The sequence below is a fragment of the Rhincodon typus genome, chromosome 2, assembly GCF_021869965.1.
Source record: "Rhincodon typus isolate 14 chromosome 2, sRhiTyp1.1, whole genome shotgun sequence".
Classification (NCBI taxonomy): domain Eukaryota; kingdom Metazoa; phylum Chordata; class Chondrichthyes; order Orectolobiformes; family Rhincodontidae; genus Rhincodon; species Rhincodon typus.
Genome location: NC_063333.1, coordinates 62,845,041 through 62,865,234, shown reverse-complemented (window position 1 = coordinate 62,865,234; position 20,194 = coordinate 62,845,041). Strand labels below are relative to the sequence as shown.

The following is a 20,194-nucleotide window of genomic DNA, read 5'->3' as shown; positions in this document are numbered from 1 at the left end:
TATTTAAGTTTTCTATTAGTGTGAAACTACATTTGTTCAAAGCTGCAGTTATCATTGTTTTACATTTAGACATTTCAGTTGGAAGTGTCTGGTAATAAATGCTTTTAGGTTAAAAAATGGTATAAGGAAATAAAAAAATAGGAGCAGGAGTAGGACATTCAGCCCCTCTTCTATTCATAAAATCATGGCTGAGCTGCTCCAGGCTTCAATTTCTCAAAGAAGTCATAGGATCCCTACAGGCAGAGAGACCATTCAGCCCATCGGGTTTGCAGCAACCCTTTGAAGAGCATCCTGTCCAGACCCACCCTATCCCTTTAACCCTGTATTTACCATGGCCAATCCAGCTAACCCGCACATCTTTGGATTCTGAGAGGAAACCAGAGCACCTGCTGGAAACTCGGAAGGTTCTCTTTTGTGCCCTCTCCTCCTTGTTATTTCAATGATCTATCTACTTCTTTAACAATACTTAGTGATATATCCTCCACAACTGAAAATTCCAGACATTTTCACTCTCTGAGAGAAGAAATTCCTTCCCATCTCAATTTTAAATGAATGTCCCTTTATCCTGTAACAATGTTCCCTGGTTTGAGGCTCCCCCACTACTGGAAACATCTTCTCAATTTCTACTCTGTCAAACCCTCTTTACCTTTTACTTATATTAATATGTTTCAATAAGTTCAACACTAATTCTTCTTAACTGTAATGAATAAAGTCTTAAACTGGCCTAGCTTATCAAGAATGGTTAAACAAGTTAAGCCTTTATTTATTAGTGTTTAGAAGAATGAGGGGTCACCTTGTTGAAACGTAGTTTCGAAAATTCAGGTGTAAATCCTGAGTAAAACAATTTGGAAGGAAACTAATATATCATGGAAAATAAGTAATTACATGGAAATTTAATGCACAATGCTAAAAAGGAATTGGCATGTATTTTTGGCTACACCAGTAGTGCCTTCAATGCCACCAAATAGCCTATCATTGTTCTGTGTCTCAGTGAGTTTTGTGATCACAGATGCCCTGTTATTTTAGATTGGAAAACAAGCATGTTTGTTCACAGGCATTATCACATGACTTTTCAAAATAATTTCAGGAAAAATAAAGCCTAATTTTTGTTTTACTCATTCATGAGACAAGACCTTCAGTACAGTACCAGCATTTATTGTACAATACCAGGGGGAGGTGATGGCCTAGTGGTATTATCGTTCGACTATTAATCCAGAGACCCAGACAACATTCTGGGGACACGGGTTCGAATCCCGCCACGGTAGATGATGGAATTTGAATTCAATAAATATCTGGAATTAAGAATCTAATGATGATTGTGAATCCATTGTTGATTATCAGGAAAAACCCATCTGGTTCACTAATGTCCTTTAGGGAAGAAAACTACCATCCTTACCTGGTCTGGGCCACATGTTGCTCCAGACCCACAGCAATGTGGTTGACTGTTAACTGCCCTCTGGGCAATTAGGGGTGGGCAATAAATGCTGCCTGGCTTGCAACTCCCTCATCCTGTGAATGAATAAAGGGAAGAAAAAAATTATTGCCCCCCAGAAGGAAAAACTACTAAAATGTACGAATGACATCCTGTTCTGCTTTATCTCATGCACCTCAAAATGCAGCTGAAATGTGACCACTATGTTGATTTCTAAGTATTACTTTATTTTTACAAATCAAGTGGCTTTGCTATCAAGGAATATCAGCAGAATTTTCGAAGATTTTAAAGACACCTTTTAAAAGTTATTTGTTGGACTTGGCTGGACTGAACTCCAACATAACACATCATATTCACCAATAACTTGATAAGGTGTCATAAATATGTCATGCCCTGTGTGTTGTAAATCAATTCTTTCCTCTGTTATGTATCCTTTAGAACAAAACAAATTTGATGTTAATCCACTAAAATAGCAAGAACTGCAGATGCTGGAGTCAGAGATAACAAAGTGTGGAGCTGGAGGAACCAAGCAGGCCAGGCAGCATCAGAGAAATTCTGAAGAAGGGTCCCGACCCAAAACGTCAGCTTTCCTGTTCCTCTGATGCTGCCCTGCCTGCTGTGTTCCTCCAGGTCCACACTTTGTTATCTTTGATGTTAATCCAACTTGTTTTGAATTTTAAGGAAAAAATGCAATGATATGAAAGTAAAGGCCTACTGAAAGAATTTTTTGTTATTATAATGTGTTCAATTTTGACCTGAAACATTTCAAGGTGGATTTTCAAACTGGGAACCCAATGCCCAGATAATTTCCAGACCGCACTTTCACTTCTACCAGGCTGAGGCTGACAGCTGAGCACTAACAGATTGTTTGTTTGGCTTACAAAAACAAAGTTGCTGGAAAAGTCCAGCAGGTCTGGCAGTATCTGTGAAGAAAAAAACAGAGTTAACGCTTCAGGTCCGGTGACCCTTCCTCAGAACAGAGCCATTCTGAGGAAGGGTCACCGGACCCGAAACATTAACTCTGACTTTTCTTCACAGATGCTGCCAGACCTGCTGAGCTTTTCCAGCAACTTCTGTTTTTGTTCCTGATTCACAGCATCCGCAGTTCTTTTGGTTTAGATTGTTTGGCTTCATTGAATTAATAAATTAACATTTCCCTCTCAACCTCCTCATGTCTAAAGATTAATGTCATCTTTAGGGCTCTTAATAGGCCATTAACTGGAGTTGAGTGGGCTTCCTATCAGCCCCTTCCTGCCCTCCTTCTTTGAAGCTCACTGTGCACCCTGAACGTGAGACATCCAGCAACACCTTCTTGCAGTTTAATTTTCATGTCGCACCCACACCCACTGACCAAAAACTTAGTCTTAGAAATAGGTTTTAAGCAACATCTAAATGAAGCGAGAAAGGTAGCAGTCTATGATGGAATCATTAAATCAGGGATGTATCCAGTCAGAATTGGCTGGTTACGATATTTGTGTTGTGGGGCTGGAGGCTGTTATTGAGATAGACAGCGTCAAAATCGTGGCAGGATTTGAAAAAGAGGGTGAAAAATTTGAAACACAAGTACTGCTTGACCAGGAATCAACTAAGTGTCGGGGTGATAATTAAACACAACTCCACATGAGGGAGAAAACTGGCAGAAGAGGTTTGGATGAGCTCAACTTTGCAGAGGATGGAATATGGAAGATCAGTCTGAATGCTGGAATAGTCGAGTCTGGAGGTAAGAAAAGTAAAGGGGTTTCAGCAGTGGTTGCACTAAAATGGTTGACGCTGGGTGATGTTTGGAAGATGGAAAGAGATAATCTTAATGATAGTGTTGATGCCTGGTCAGATACTCATTAGTTCAATCTCGAAACAGTTGTGAGGAAGAATGATGGTTTTGACAGTGAGGAAACTGAGTTTAGAGAGGGGGCTGAAAACAATGTTATTTTTGCTTATATAATGCTCATTTGAAGACCTGGTGCAGACATAAGGGGCTGAATGGCCTCATTCTATGTTATAATTGTGAGCATTTGTGGTAATTGGAGGGATAGTGGACTTTAGGCCCACAGTCTGATAACTTAGCAACACGAGGGGCTGTCAGGAGAGATGATGGTGAGGCAGAGCAAGAAGTTGTCAGTCTGTGTGTGAAAACTAATTCTGTTTTCAGATTATATTGCCAAGGAGCAGCATGAATATGAGAAATGGAAGGGGGTGTGGCAAGGATAGTTAGGAGGCACTGGGTGAAAGATTGGGAAGAGAATACATTACAAGTGATACTCTGACAATAAGATAGGTAAGAATGGAACCAGTTGAGTGTAGTCCTATCACGTTTGCAACAATGGAATGGCATAGGAAGTTGACATTAGGATGTCAAAGTCTGCAGACAGGTTGAGAAAGTTGAGATGGCTTATATTACCTTTGTCACAGTCACACATTACTATTATTTGATGATTACTATTTTGGCACAGAAGAGACAGAATTGTGATTGGAGTTTCAGGAAGGATGATCACAAATTTGGAAGATGGCGATATGTTCAGGGCTTTGCAGAGAGAAAAGGAGGTTAGAACTGGTGCCAGGGTTTTCAAAGGTGTTCAGGGAGTTGAGGGTTTCTTTCAGATGAGAGATGGTGACAACAGGTTTAACTGAGTGGAACAGCACCCAAAGATAGAAAATTATTAAGAATGTCAGTCAACAGGGTTCCATACCAACTGGGGAAATTGGACAGTAAGTTTACTGGGAATCATTTTGAGGGAGCAGGGACTGTGTTTTTGGATAAGATGAGTCTAGAGAAAGCATAAGAAAAGGTAAGAGAGAAACTAAAGAAAGATCTAATATCAAAGCTAAGGCGAGAGGAAACTTTGGAACATTTTGGTCCAGTAGATTAGTAGAATGGAATAAAATAGCCCAGGCACCTGATCCCAAGTTTAGTGACAGAAATCCATGCATTCCTCATGTTGGAGAGGAGGGTGGAAGAGATCTTGAAGGAAGGTTTAGAAAGATAGTTCACGGTAGAAGGCGAAAGATGGGGCAGGCACAGAAGGAGGTATGTCTGTGGCATGCAGTGAGTGGATGATGGGACAGAGTGATGGGACAAAGTGATCAGTGATGACCTTCTCTGTGATTGATACAATGAGATTAGTGAGATGATGAAATCAAGGGGGTGACCATGACTCAGACTTGGGAAGTTTTCATTGGAGTGATTAAGGGAAGATGACATGCAGTGAACTCAAAGGTGAAAAAAACATAATGAGTTGGGACAGAGGATGAAATTATTGAGGATAGAAGTCATTCGATGCAGAGGCTAAGGGGGGAGAAAAAGTAGTGTAGATACCTATGATAATAGCAGCTGCACAATTGGCAGCTCAGCCACGACCATTAGCTTTCAATATCCACACCACCAGTGTGGCACCCAGAAGGTACCTTGGTAAAACTCATCAACATCACCTCCTGAGTCCATTCACTGTATCACCTGGAAGGCCAAGGAATGTCACCTTCTGTAAATTTCTCTCTCGAACAAATTGGTACAGTTTCAAAATAAGGTCTCTCCTATTTACTAAAGTGAAAAGGAGGCATTTCTTCTCTGAGGGTTGTCTTTGGCATTCTGTAACCCAGAGAGCAGTGAAAGCTGAGTCACTGGAAATATTCAAGGCAGTTTGACAGATTTTTGAAGCATTAAGGAGACCAGGCAGGAAAGTAAAATTGAGGCTATGATCAGAGTGACTGTAATAAAATTACAAAGTGGACCAGGTGTGAGGAGATGCAGAGCCTATTCCTGCTCCAATTTTTTTACCATTCTTATAAATTCTGGCATTGCTAGAAATCCTCATATCCCGTGAATTTATAAATAGAAGCTTTATGTCTTTGCCTTCCATTTAAGTTTCCTTTGTCTATTTGTTTATTTTACATTAATTTTGTTGATTATATTGATTATTTAACTTCCCTCCTTTACTGCCCTTTAATACATTTTAATTAAATGATAAAATCTAGAATCATTAGTTGAAGCATTCGCATCTGTCAAAGAAAATTTGGTACAAATCAATTCAAAGATTTAAAGCACATGGGTAAGCAGAAACCTGTTGCAGTGATGAGCATCTTGATGACAGAGAATGTGACAGTTGGCCAGATACAGTCAGTTAGCTCTGCACTGTCAACGGGCACAGCCAAATCACCAACACCATCATTACCTCAGAATGCTTGGAAGGTCCAAGTACCATATTCAAATGGCATTTGGACAAGAATTCATTTCCTGCAAGACAACAATAACATTGTGAACTGAGGATTTTGCAGTTAAAATGCTACCACCTTTCCCTGCCAGCCCCACTGGGATCTGTCTATCATGGTTAAGCTGCTGTCGGCAGGGATTGATATTTGTCTGTCGTTCAGCTTCCTCCCACTGCTCTCACAACCCTTCTTGAGACTGTTCCTACCCAATCTCCTTTGCTTGGTAAACCATGCCTCAGTCTCGAGAGCCTATCACTGCTCAAGGCAATCTTCAGCCAAGCTTCCTCTATTCTAGTCCAACAAGCTAGCTCAGCTGGCTGGACATCTGGCTTGCAATGGTTCAGTTCCTAGACTGACTAAGGTCACCATGAAGGGAATACCTTCTTAACCATGCCCCTTGCCTGAAATGTGGCAGCTCTCAGGTTAAATGCACCATCAGTTATTTCTGTCCAATGATCAAGTAGCCAATGGTCCTCTGGGGATACAGTCACTTGCACTTCTCATACAACATTTATGGCTTCAGCAATTCAATTCTTGTGGAAATGTGATGAAAATCAACATATTAATTCAAATTTCTTTTGTGCAGACCACCTATAATTTGTATTAATTCAACAGACTAAAAGGCAATACCTCACTGAAAATGGATTTAATCAAGTTCAAAACATTCATGCTGCAATTACTATCGTATTAAAATAATGTGGCCACACATTATTTGAGATAAATTATAGTTAATCCAGAAACATACTCTCCTCTCTCAAATGCACAATCTTGTTATTTTGATTGTTGTTGTTGTTGTTGTTGTTGTAGCTGGTTATTGTAATCATATCCTTTCCATACAGGGAGTAAAGAAGCTCTTTCTGTAAATGATCAAGAAGAGTTAGAGCAGATGCCTGTCCCAGAAGATCTGTCCACTAGCTCAGGGGGGCAGAACAACCCACAGGGCGAGAGGGTCATTGGTAAGTGCAAAAATGTTAGAATGATTATATTGACTGCATAGACTAGAACAATCCATTCAGCCCGTCTGATCTGTGCTTGTTTTGTATGCTCCACATGAGTGTCTTTCCATTCTGTTTCATCTAACACAATCATCATACACTTCTGTTCAATTCTGCTCATGTTTATCTAGCCTCTCCTTCAATGTACTTATTACTTCAGCATTAGACACTATTCTGTTTATTAAAATAAAAGCTTCTTCGGAATAATAAAGTTATTTGGAACTCTTTTGGAAACTGATCATTTGAAATGCTTCAGAATAATGTAAGTAATATAAATTAACTGCAGTTTAGCTGGGAAATAAACCATGATTTGCATAACAAATCTATAAAATTAAAAAAGTAGTTTCATATGTGTGAACACTTAACAAGCTATTTTCTAAAATAGAATGCATCTTTTTAAATGTGCAAAGGGACTTCAGGATAAATCTAGTCAAAAATCACACGACACCAGGTTATAGTCTAATGGGTTTATTTGAAATCACAAGCTTTTGGAGCACCACACCTTCATCAGGTGCGTTGAGAGAGGGCACACAGACACAGAGTTTATAGGCAGAGAGATCAAAGGATCATACAACTGGTGTGAGTGGAGTGACCAAACCTAAAATGGCTGATAGAGAGCTCTGTCAGAAAGAAGACGCAAGCTTTGATTGATTAAGATGCAAATTCCAAAGGTTTTATCAGTGTCTGCCTAACTTTCCAAACTTCAATCAGGCACATGCAAAGATAAATCTATGGGGTGAATCATTTCTTCCAGGATGTTTGTCCATTTGCAGATCCATTCTTCTATTTTGTTCAGAAAACATGCAATTTGTAGTCACAGTCAGTCAGTGTGACATTTTATAAATTCCTGCTTTTGGAATAAAACCAGCCTGATTCCAGGTTAAAACCTAGAGACCGATTCTGAACAAGGCCTCACCTACAATTCGGTGCCTGACCTGAGATGTCACCTTTTGTATCTCATGATTGAAGTTTTTATTTCTGGCTAAGTTTCTCCTATTCTATTCTTTTTCCTTCCTTAAATTTTTGGTCAGTCTTTAGTTTTTTTTATATTCAGTCCAGTCTTCTGATCTGTCACCTGTATTTGCACAATTATATGCTTTTTCTAAAGATTGATGCTATCTTTGCACTTTCCAGTTTACCACGGATAGTGGGTTTGTCCCTTGGAATTTGTCTTACTCTTTGGATTGTATCTATTCTGTGTATCCTGAAATATTCCCTTAAATGCCTGCCGCTGCCTCTTTATTGATCTATCCTTTAGCCTAATTTGCCAATTCATTTTAGCCAGCTCTACTCTCTTGCCCTCCTAATTGCCCTTATTTAATTCTTTTAAAAAATTGTCTCAAACCCATTGCTCTCTCCCTCAAACTGAATGTAAAATTTAATCATGATCACTGCTACCTAGACACCTTTATTGTGAAATAATTGATTAATCCTTTCCCATTGCACAATACCATTTCTCAAAGCGTTACAAAATATTATTTTCTGAAAGAAAAGCAATCTAATAAATGGATGAATACTATCGTCTTCTGTCATCCATAAATTTGCCACTTGCTCATTGAAACAATGGCCTGATATTTGCAGGAGAGTGTGGGAAAGTGAGACGGCATGGGCAATCCTGACAAGGTTGGAATGGGATAGTCATTCTGAGTTCAACGCCATGACCTAGTCATAGTTGCATTGTGGGACACTCATCTTAATATCTTAATATAGAAATGGACCCTCAAATTACCCTCTGCAATTATCCTGGTGAGAGGCATGTATGCACCAGGTTTTTATTAGTAATTAATTCACCGTAAACTATAAATTCAATTATAATTTTAACCCCATCTTGATCCCCTCCTTCTTGACGTGGGGCTTATGGGGAAGTGAATGTTACTATTGAGGCTAATATAATGCAGATTAATTTTGAAGAACAAAAGGCTAATTCTAATTCCATGTATTTTTATTTTTGCTAATGATCATCTCTTGCTCAAATGCCTTATCAAATGCCTTCTGCAAATCCATATTGACAACACCCTTAGTCCCTGCCCTCTCCCTCATATAAATTGTAGCCTCAAAAATTCAAGTAGATTAATCAGACATGACTTCCCTTTCAAAAAATACAAATGTTGGCTTTCTTTCATCAGCTCATCCTTATCCAAGTGCTTTGTCATGCTGTTTCTGGTGATATGTTTCAGTAACTTAGTGAAACAGAAAGATCTGTAGTTTCTTGCTTTTTCTCTCAAGTGCTTTTGCAACTTTCCAACTCAAATGCACAATTCCAGAATTTAGGGCTTTTTGGAAAATTTTATCAGCAATTTCCTCCCATATTTAAATTAACCACCCTGGGATGAGAATGATCAGATCCAAGATATTTATCAATTGGATTAATGAACAGACACATTTTGTTGGAGAATCATTGCAAGTTTATGAATAAACAGCTTGTAAGCAAGCAACCAAAGTGTAACAGGAACTAGATTTTGTAGCCTCTGTCTGAAATGGGACAGTTATGCCCCAAAGAAGGTGTGCTATCTCGAAGTCTTTTTTTAAAAATTGCATTCTTGTTTCACTTCATATTCATTGATAGCATTTTAACTCTCTTTGATTGAACTTGCAAGGAAAACTGCACTGTGAAAAGATTAACTTCTTTAATGCTGTGTGAATCACCACCTCATTGCTATGATTAAATGTTTTGTCATTGATGGTATATTTGAAGAACTTTAATTAAAGGAAATATCAAAGATTTTCACCCACTGTCTTTCTAAAAATTCCTACCTGTTGCAAGAAATATTTTTGTGCTTCAATTCTGAGGAGAGACATTTCTGAACACCACTGTCAGTCTGAAATCTAAATTTGAACCCACACTGTGTGGGATAACTGTCATTCATTGTGATTTTCTCCATGATCAGAGTACGGACTTGCTGTCCAGTTAAAATGAGCAGATGGGCTCTCAAAACTGGATCACCATTCAGAGGTCTTCCACTAGGATTGGAGCAGCAGACCGTAAAGGAGACAACAGTTCAAAATGGACGTACCCTCTCTTGAACTTCTTAAGCAGTTAAATTAAAAAATGCTTTATGCATCTAAACTTCTCCTGCTGTCTGTGGGAACTGGAAGCTGACTGGAAAATCCCAGTTGGTTTCTTTTAATTCAACTTAAGTGATGCTCAGAGTCAGAGAATCCCTACAGTGTGGAAGCAGGCCATCGAGTCTGCACTGACCCTCCAAAGGTATCCCATCCAGACCCACCCTATCCCTGTAACCCTACATTTCCAATAGCTAATCCACCCAGCCTGCACACCCCTAGATACTATGGGCATTTATTGATGAGTGAGCCATCCTCAGTGCCTGCCTCTTATAGGTGGTTAGTCCTGCCAGCTCCCTCCTACCATCCTTCTCTCAAATGGACCGGATAGAGCTGAGGAACTTTCAGGCAAGTCAGTGGTGCTATTTTTAACTTCAGTCAATCTCCATTCTCCTGGGAACTCAAAATCATGTCCAATATGTCAGGTCAGTTGCCCATCCCAATTCTATGGCCACAGGAGCACCGTGGGCTCAATCACAAACACATAATGGAGAAGAGCAATCTGATTTTTGCCTGTGAATGCAAATTTGAAGTGTATTTTTGGATTCCAACCCAGTATAAGCCAAATATGGAACAGTATGTAGTTCACTTCAGGCTCCCTGTGTTTGTACTGTTTTGTATCAGTGAAAAACAGAAAATTGAAGATGTATTCAAATACTTTGAGAAGTTACGAAACCAATCATTTACCATATTTATTTATGCCTTACAAATAATGCCAATGCTTTGTTTTCCATGAAAAAAAATGGACAGAATTGTGGAATATGATCAACAAGTAAACAGCTAAAGTGCTGGAGTCCCATATCATAATGATGGATTCCATTCACTTTTTTCCAGTGTAAGCCAAACTTCTTCTTTGTTGGGACTAAGGTGGATGTGGCATAAAAGATGCTTAAAGTTGGGCTATAATCAGCTTTTAGGCTGGGAACACAGTTACTTAGAACCGTGTAATTTGCCTTACAACCTAAAGTCCAGTTCAGACCAGAATAATCGGATTTCCTTTCTATAGGCGTAAGAGCATTAATTGAAATGAACTCTGACAATGTAAGTGGATTTTGTAGTCATTTCAAATTTATAGTTAATTGCAAGATTCCAATTGCAATTGCCATGCGATTGCCACATTCACAGAAACGCTTCAGAGGAGGTACTCATCCAGGAAATGGAAAGATCATGGTTGGGCAATGTAAGGTTTTCTTCTCGATTTATGGTGAAGAAATATTATGTGAAACTATTAGACAACGTTGTATTGTGTGCAGGATGTATGCTAATCATTCTTTCTTGGCTTTCGGTGATCTCTTCCTCCTTTAAATATTTTCATACATTCATTTTGTTCTTGAGGAAGGGTTTGCTTGTGCCTGAATTGTTAAGTAACACAAGGTTCTTGATAGCTGCTGCTTGACTGACTGAGGCTTTGTATTGTTTCCATTTTGGTTTCACATATCCAGCATCTACAATGTTTTGCCTTTTATCTACCGGTATGGGAATATCTTTCTCTGATGCGGAAAATCTGTACCTTGAAGAGGATAGCATGTGCCTTAAAATTCTCTAGTTTTTTTTTATATTAGAGAGCAGAAGTTCTAATCCTCAAACCTTTTGTACAAGGACTTACACAACATTTCTATATTCATTGATTTTACACAGATGTTAACCTATTTATTGTGAGTGAGCTGATGATCATTGCAAAGTAGGGAATGAGGAATGTAACAGAACAAATTAAGCACTCACACGAATGGAATTTCCACTCTAATTTTATAGTAGAAAAGTCTTTTGCATACTTTGGAGCAACAAACAGGAAATAAAGAGCAATTTTATTAAATTGCATTCCCCGTCTTTGCCCATCATATACAGCTCAGTTGGCTGGAAGGCTGGTTTGAAATGCAAAGTGACACTAACAGTGTGGATTGAATTCCCACTGCCAGCTGAGGTTTCCATGAAGGTCCTACTTTCTCATGGTGCAGGTTAAATCACCTCCAGTCGTTTCTCTCTAATGAGCGAGCAGACTATGGTGACTTTACTTTTCCTTTTCACATTGAGAATTTAGCTACGTGCTCGCCATGATTTTTCATTTATTACAATTAATGAATTGAAAAGTCCTTGGGAAGGATCTGCAAACTGCTGGTAGCAGGAGATATTCTCTGCAGGAAGTACAATTTCACAAATTATGCAAACAGTCTGCAATAAATCATAGATAGTAGGAACTGCAGATGCTGGAGAATCCGAGACAACAAGGTGCAGGGCTGGATGAACACAGCAGGCTAAGCAGCATCATAGGAGCAGAAAGGCTGACGTTTCGGGCCTAGACCCTTCATCAGAAACAGCAATAAATCATATTCTCTTTTGATTGTCCAAAGTAAAAATCTGTCTGTTAACTTTGGAATAGGTAACAAACGTTGAGCTTTAAATTGTGCCTTATATACCCTTGTAATTTTTAGGGCAAGCTTCACTGGTCTGGTACATGACTTACAAAATAAGTGCAATGTCTGCAAAACGTAGCAAATAACCTAAGCAGACAAAACAGGTTCCACAACAAACTTGTAAGGCAATGGAACATTTTCAAATCTGTCATTTGACACCCAGTATCAATGTCCTCTTGATAAAATAATTGGGAATTGCTGCAATAGTTCTTCATTGTCTCAATACGCTTCCATTTTCTCACTGCCAGGGAGGCAATGGCCTAATGGTATTATCCTAGGTTATTAATCCAGAAACTCAGCTAATGGTTTGCAGACCCAGGTTTGAATCCTGTCATGATAAATGATGGAACTTGAGCTCAATAAATAAAAATCTGGAATTAAGAATCTGCTGATGACCATGGTCATCAATGTCGATTGTTGGAAACAAGCATCTAGTTTGCTAATGTCCTTCAGTGAAAGAAACCTGCCACCCTCACCTGGCCTGGCTCTAGGAGTCCTCAACATGACTCCTTACCCCATGAAGTCTCATGGCTTCAGGTTAAACTTGGGCAAGGGAACCTCCTGTTGATTACCACGTACCGTCCGGCCTTGGCTGATGAATTGATACTCCCCTCCATGTAGAACAACAATTGGAGGAAGCACTAAAGATGGCAAGGGCACAAAATGTACTCTGGGTGGGGAATTTCAATGTCCACCGCCTAGAGTGGCTCGGCAGCAGTACTACTAATCAAGCTGGTCACGTCCTAAAGGATATAACTGCTCGATTGGGTCTGCAGCAGGTGGCGAGTGAGTCAACAAGAGGGAAAAACATACTTGACCTTATCCTTACCAGTCAGCCAACTGCAGATGTAGCTGTTCATGACAGTATCTGTAAGAGTGACCACTGCACAGTCCTTGAGGAGACGAAGTTCTGCCTTCACACTAAGAATACCCTCCATCATGTTGTGTGACACTGTCACTATGCTAACTGGGACAGACTTCGAACAAATCTAGCAACTCAAGAATGGGCACTCATGAGGCCGCGTGGTCCATCAACCGCAGCAGAATTATACTCCAGCACAATCTGTAACCTCATGGCCCGGCATATCCCCCACTCAACCATTACCATCAAGCCAGGGGATCAACCCTGGTTCAATGGAGAGTGCAGGAGGGCATGCCAGGAGCAGCACCAGGCATACCTGTAGATGAGGTACCAACCAAGTGAAGCCACCAAACAGGAATATTTGCACGCCAAACAGTGAAAACAGCAAGTGATAGACAGAGCTAAGCGATCCCACAACCAACGGATCAGATCTAAGCTCTGCAGTCCTACCACATGCAGTTGTGAATGGTGGTGGACAATTAAACAACTCCCTGGAGGAGGAGGCTCCACAAATATCCCCATCCTCAATGATAGAAGAGCCCAGCACATCAGTGCAAAAGATAAGGCTGAAGCTTTCGCAGCAATCTTCAGCCAGAAGGGCCAAGTGGATGATCCATCTCGGCCTCCTTCAGTGGTCCCCAGCCTTACTGATACCAGTCTTCAGCCAATTCGATTCACTCCATGTGATATCAAGAAATGGTTGGAAGCTCTGTAACTGAAAAGGTTATGGGTCCTGACAACATTTCCAGCAATAGTATTGAACACTTGTGCTGCAGAACTTGCCGCTCCCCTAGCCGAGCTGTTCCAGATACACTGGCATCTACCTGACAATGTGGAAAATTGCCCAGGTATGTCTTGTACATAAAAAGCAGGACAAATCCAACCCGGCCAATTACCGCCCCATCAGTCTACTCTCAATCATCAGTAAAGTGATGGAAGGCAACATCAGTAGTGCTACCAAGCAGCACCTGCTCAGCAATAACCTGCTCAGTGACACCCAGTTTGGGTTCCACCAGGGCCACTCAGCTCCTAACCTCATTACAGCCTTGGTTCAAACATGGACAAAAGAGCTGAATTCCAGAGGTGAGGTGAGAGTGACAGCCCCTGATATCAAGGCTGCATTTGCCAAGAGTGGCATCAAGGAGCCCTAGGAAAACTGGACTCAATGGGTATAGGGGGCAAACTCTCTGGTGATTGGAGTCATACCTAACACGTAGGAACATGGTTGTTGGTTGTTGGAGGTCAGCCATCTTACCTCCAGGACATCTCTGTGAGAGTTCCTCAGGGCCGTGTCCTAGGCACAACCATCTTCAGCTACTTGATCAATGACCTTCCCTCCATCATAAGGTCAGAAGTGGGAATGTTCGCTGATGATTGCACAATGTTCAGCGCCATTCGCAACACCTCAGATACTGAAGCAGTCCATGTTCAAAGGCAGCAATATCTGGATGATATCCAGGCTTGGGCCAACAAGTGATAAGTAACATTCACGTCACCAAAGTGCCAGGCTATGACATCACCAATAAGAGACAATCTAACCACCGTCCCTTGGTGCTACTATCACAAAATCCTACATTATCAACTCCTTGGGAGTTACCATTGACCGGAAACTCAACTGGACTCTTCACATAAACACAGTGGCTACAGAAGCAGGTCAGAGGCTAGGAATAATGCAGGGCGTAACTCATCTCCTGACCTCCCACCCCCAAAGCCTGTCCACCATCTAAAAGGCACGAGTCAGGAGTGTAATGGAATACTCCCCACTTTCCAGGATGGGTGCAGCTCCAGCAACACTCAAGAAACTTGATACTACCCAGGGCAAAGCAGTCTGCCTGATTAGCACTACATCCACTCCCCCCACCAGCAACACTCAATAGCAGCAATATGTACTATCTACAAGATGTACTGCAGAAATCCACCCAAGATCCTCAAACAGCACTTTCCAAATTTATGATATAACAAGGTGTAGAGCTGGATGAACACAGCAGGCCAAGCAGCATCATAGGAGCAGAAAGGCTGACGTTTCGGGCCTAGACCCTTCATCAGAAATAGGGGAGGGGAAGGGTGTTCTGAAATAAATAGGGAGAGAGGGGGAGGCAGATAGAAGATGGATAGAGGAGAAGATAGGTGGAGAGGAAACAGACAGGTCGAAGAGGTGGGGATGGAGCCAGTAAAGGTGAGTGTAGGTGGGGAGTTAGGGAGGAGATAGGTCAGTCCAGGGAGGACGGACAGGTCAAGGGGGCGGGATGAGGTTAGTAGGTAGGAGATGGGGGTGCGGCTTGAGGTGGGAGGAGGGGATAGGTGGGAGGAAGAACAGGTTAGGGAGGCGGGGACGAGCTGGGCTGGTTTTGGGATGCGGTAAGGGGAGGGGAGATTTTGAAGCTTGTGAAATCATTGATACCATTGGGCTGCAGGGTTCCCAAGCGGAATATGAGTTGCTGTTCCTGCAACCTTCGGGTGGCATCGTTATGGCACTGCAGGAGGCCCAGGATGGACATGTCGTCTGAGGAATGGGAGGGGGAGTTGAAATGGTTCACCAGCCTTCCTGCTCCTCTGATGCTGCTTGGCCTGCTGTGTTCATCCAGCTCTACACCTTGTTATCTCAGATTCTCCAGCATCTGCAGTTCCTACTATCACTTCCCAAATTTACGACCACTTCCACCCAGAAGGACAAGGGCAGCAAACACATGGGACCACCACCAGCTGCAAGTTCCCCTCCAAGCCATTCACCTTCCTGACATGGAAATATATCTGCACTCCTTCACAGTTACTGGCTTGAAATCTTCAAATTTCCTCCCTAATGGCATTGTGGGTCAACCGACACAAGTGAGCTGCAGCAGTTCAAGAGGGCAGCTCACCATCACCTATATACAGGGTTATTAATTGTCATAACACAATAGACTCCACTTGTAATGAAAATCTATAGTATCAATTTTGAAAAGTTTGTTTAATTTCTAATCTCATTGTAAAAAATCCTTGGGAAAAATTATCAATGTTCAATTGCATTTCATGTCATGGCCTAGAGTGACATTCTGCAGTCCAAAAAACACTGATTATATAGGGAAGAGGGGAGAGTTGGCTAAAAGTGATTGGGTAATTAAACTAAATGTCATGGCATTAGTTAAACAGCAGAAAGCTCATAACTAAATTAATCAGAATGTTCAACAAACTCTATTGCGTTTTAAAAAAATTTGAAAATCTATCCGTGGCTTACAAGGGAAGTTAATGATAGTATTTGATTAAAAGAAAATGCTTAATTTCGCAAAAAGTAATGTAAAGCCTGAGGATTGGGAAAATTTTAGACACCAGCAAAGGACAACCAAAAGTTGATAAAAATGGAAAAAATATTCTGTAAGAGCTCTCCCAGTTATATTAAAAGGACAGTATCAAAAGCAAGTATTGATCCCATCAGAGGTAAAACCAGGTGAAGTTATCATTGGAAATTAAAAATAAGTTTGTCTTCACACCAACAGGCACAGACTACATATCAGAAATAGTGAATAATTACAATGACGAACATAAGGAAATTAATATTTGGAAAGAAAAGGTGTAATAGAAACTAAAGGGACTAAATATCATCAAACCTGAAGAAACTAGTGGCGTATATCCTCAGCTTCTAAAGCAGGTAGCTGCAGTGGACACACTTGGGGTTAGGATATTCCCAAAAAGGACAGAGAAGGAAATCCGGGAACAACCGAGCAGTTAGCTTGAAATCAGTGGATGGAAAATACTAGAATCTACTATTAAGGAAGTCTTAAACAATTAGAAAATGAAACTTTCATAAGGCAAGGTAAGCATGGTTCTACAAAAAGGATATCATGTTTGATAAACTTTAGATTTTTTTGAGGATGTAATAAGTAGGATAGATAAGGGGAACCAGTAGAGGTAGTATATTTGCATTCCCAAAAGGTATTAGATAACATAGCATGAGAAAGGAGAATATGCAAGATAAGAGATTATGAAGTTGGGAACAAAATATTAGCATAGATGGAAGATTGGTTAATGGATGGGAAACAGAGAGTCAGGATAAATAGGCCATTTTCATGAAGATAGCCTTGACCGGTAGATTCTGCAAGAATCACTGCTCGGTCCTCAGCTATTTTCAATTTGTGTTGTTGAAACTAAAGAAACTGAGAGTACCATATTTTAGGTTGCTGATGATACAGAGTTAGTTGGATATGTAAGCTGTGAAAATGACATAGAAGTTTCAATGAAATATGAACAGGTTAACTATTTGGGTCATGTTGGCAGTTGGAGGATAATGTGGGGAAGTGTAATTTTTTTTGTAAGAATGGAAATGTGGAATATATTTTTAAATCTGTGAAACAAGGAAACATTGATGTTTGGAAGGGCATGCCGCTATAGAAAATAGTTGTAACAAGTTTCAGTGGAGATGCACTTTGGAAACAGTATTATCATGACCAGTTTTAGAACAGCTATGAAAAAGAAAAACAATAATTTAACGATTAAAGCCCTTCAAAGAACACATTGTACCACTTCCCCAGAGTAGATACTTTCTCAGCAGGAAGAACTGAAGGATATCTTCATCCTCATAACAATTAAAATGACAAAGGTAAGGTAAATACTATACCAAGCTAAATGTAGATGATACCGAGAAAATCTAAATAAAACAATAGGGCAAACAAAAAAACGTATAAGAATACATTTGCAGCTGACCTGAAAGGAAACCCCAAAGTGTTTTATAAGCGTATTAGGAGTTAAAATGTTGTTAAAGGAATGACTGGAACCAATTAGAGACTAAAAGATGCTCTGGTGAAGGTATATGTGAATAGATAAATGAGTATTTTGCATTTGTCTTCACTGGAGAACTGGATGCTGACAATGTTATAATACAAGAGGAGATAGTAGCAAAATTGGATAATATGGAAATAGAACAGATAGCCAGTTTGAATGCAATGGATCCTCAGTGGCTGGGAGAAGCAAAGGTAGAATTTCCAGATGATCTGGCTGCAGTTTTCTAATCCTCCAGAGATATGGAGGACGTGCCAAAGAATTGGAGAATTATAAATGTTAAAAATCTGATGCAAATGGAGAGAGGGAGAAATCCAGGAGTTCTTGACCAGTGAACCAACTTTAGATCATGGAGAAACCTTAGGGACAAGGAGCAGAATTTTCCTCTTCCCTGGTATAGAGGAGTAATGAAGATAAAGTTGAGAAAATATGGTGAGAATGAAAAAAACAAAACTCTCGCGGTCAAGAAAGAAAAGTCTTAATTTTATCCTCAAGTCTTACACATTGATTTCAGAATCTTGCCATTCAGCAATGACTACCTTGTTTCCATGCATTGCATCTCATCAGAGCTCCAGCTCTCCTTATATTAATGCTTGTCCTGGTCATATTGCAACTGCTGTTTCAAACAAATATCCCTGCATATTCCACGGTCACAAATCTTCTTTGATGCCAACTTGTGTGAACAAATAGCCAACAAACCACCAGCCTCACCACATAATCATGCCTGCTCTCAGAACAACTCTCACACCACTGCAGTCCTTCAACATCTTACTTTGGAACTCGAGGCATCCTACAATTGGCAAATTTCTGCCATGCAGGGTCACAAATGCATGCCTTGTATCTGCACATGGATACATCTGATGGCTCTTAGCTTGCTTTCTTGATGCTCACTCTCTTCGCGCTTACTTGGAGGCTACTGGTGCTTGTACCCTTCCGATTGCATTCTTAGCACACACTCACTCATTGACTTCCGCGCTGAATTATGAGCTGCCAGCCTCTGTGTGGGTCATATTGCTTTCTTAATGCACCAGGTCTATTGTGCTCAGTAATAGACCATGCATTTCTTTTTTGCGCAGAGGCAGGCAGCTAGTCATGGTGGAGAGCACTGAACAGTCAAAAGGTTGGACATGTCACTGTGTGGCTCCATGCTATGTAAATGTCACTCCTGTAGCAGGTGCCAGAAGTTTACATAGCAATAACACAATGCATCTGCTTCAAGCAATTGGCCAAGTCTCAAAGTCAAAACGGGGCTCTTCTTAGTAAGGTGAAGGGAAACTAAAGTCAACAGGGTGATACCACCACAGTCAGCCAAGGAGCTCATCCACCTCGAATCCAGAGAATTAGGTCTGATCAGTCAGATTTTTGGACCCACCAGAGTCTGGGAATTTGTGTCCTGAAAGCCTGGGAATCTGTCCACAGTTACCTCTGCAGGTCAAGTTGCAGCTAGGTCAGCCAGGATGCTATGGAGACATCAGTCTAGAGGGGATGGACCAGATTTTCTGACATGAGACAATGAGAGGGATTGAATATGATGGAAGTGGATGGAAGAGCACTTAGGTGATGCACAAGAAGAAGAGGTGTTGAGGAGTTCCCAGTGAGTGAGTAGGAAGGGGAGAGGGCAGGAAGTGTTTGGGAGGATGAGGCTGGTGAGAACTCTTGAGTGGCTATACAATATTGAGAGTTGTAGCCCCTGAATCTTGGTGAAATGAATGAATGGTGGCCTGTGAGTGTGAAGTAATAGAGAGAAGATGGTAGCACGTATCCATGTGAAGTGCTAAAGATCTTTGACCTTCTCCCTGCGCTGCAGGTGTGCCACTTCATCGAGACGCAGCGCTGAACTGGGCTGGGTTAGTCTTGTAGTATAGTGTCCTGTATCAGAAAAAGGACTGCCATCCACTCCAGTACCCCTCCATTAAAACCTCCAGGTCCCTGTGCTTTCCTTTTCTCTGAGCCATGTTCTGTAGTTGGAGATCGAAGCACCACCATCTTTACTTGCAGCAACCGAACTGGTGCATGCAGCTGGGCTTTCAAAATGGCATCAGCAGCATAAAGGCCAGAGGGTCTCAGAAATGGCAAGCCCTTCCACCTTCCCAGTCTTGAGAACCCCTAAGAAAGGCACACATGGTGGCTTAACTGAGCTGAATAGCAGAAGATTGGGTGTGAAAAGTTGCTCTGGGAACCATGTATCTCAATAGAACATTTTGACTGAAAATGGCAAAATTCCACCTAATAATTCAAGACAAAGCTGATTGCTATTTGACAAATTATGGCTAAAAGAGTAAATGCAGATTTGTCAATGTAACTAATTTGATTAAGTTCTTTAAAGGAATGGAGAGGGCTGATGAGGTTAGTGTGATTGATGTGTGTATGAACTTAATAAAGGTATTTGCAAAGGACCATATTTGTCGACAATATTAAAGCCTTTGGAAATAAAAGGACTTTGGAAATATTGACATAGAGAATAATGGTGAACCTG

The 20,194-nt window shown here is 40.8% G+C and overlaps 1 protein-coding gene across 3 annotated transcripts in view; it reads left to right on the top strand.

Annotated features, from left to right (window-relative positions):
• The window catches only part of LOC109915843 (DNA-binding protein Ikaros-like), a 53,631-nt gene that overhangs the window by 6,203 nt on the left and 27,234 nt on the right, over positions 1–20,194 (top strand). For all 3 annotated transcript variants that reach the window (XM_048610190.1, XM_048610200.1, XM_048610196.1), the window contains exon 3: positions 6,475–6,591. In XM_048610190.1, the coding sequence (XP_048466147.1) occupies positions 6,475–6,591 (117 nt within the window). The remainder of the gene's footprint in view (positions 1–6,474; positions 6,592–20,194) is intronic.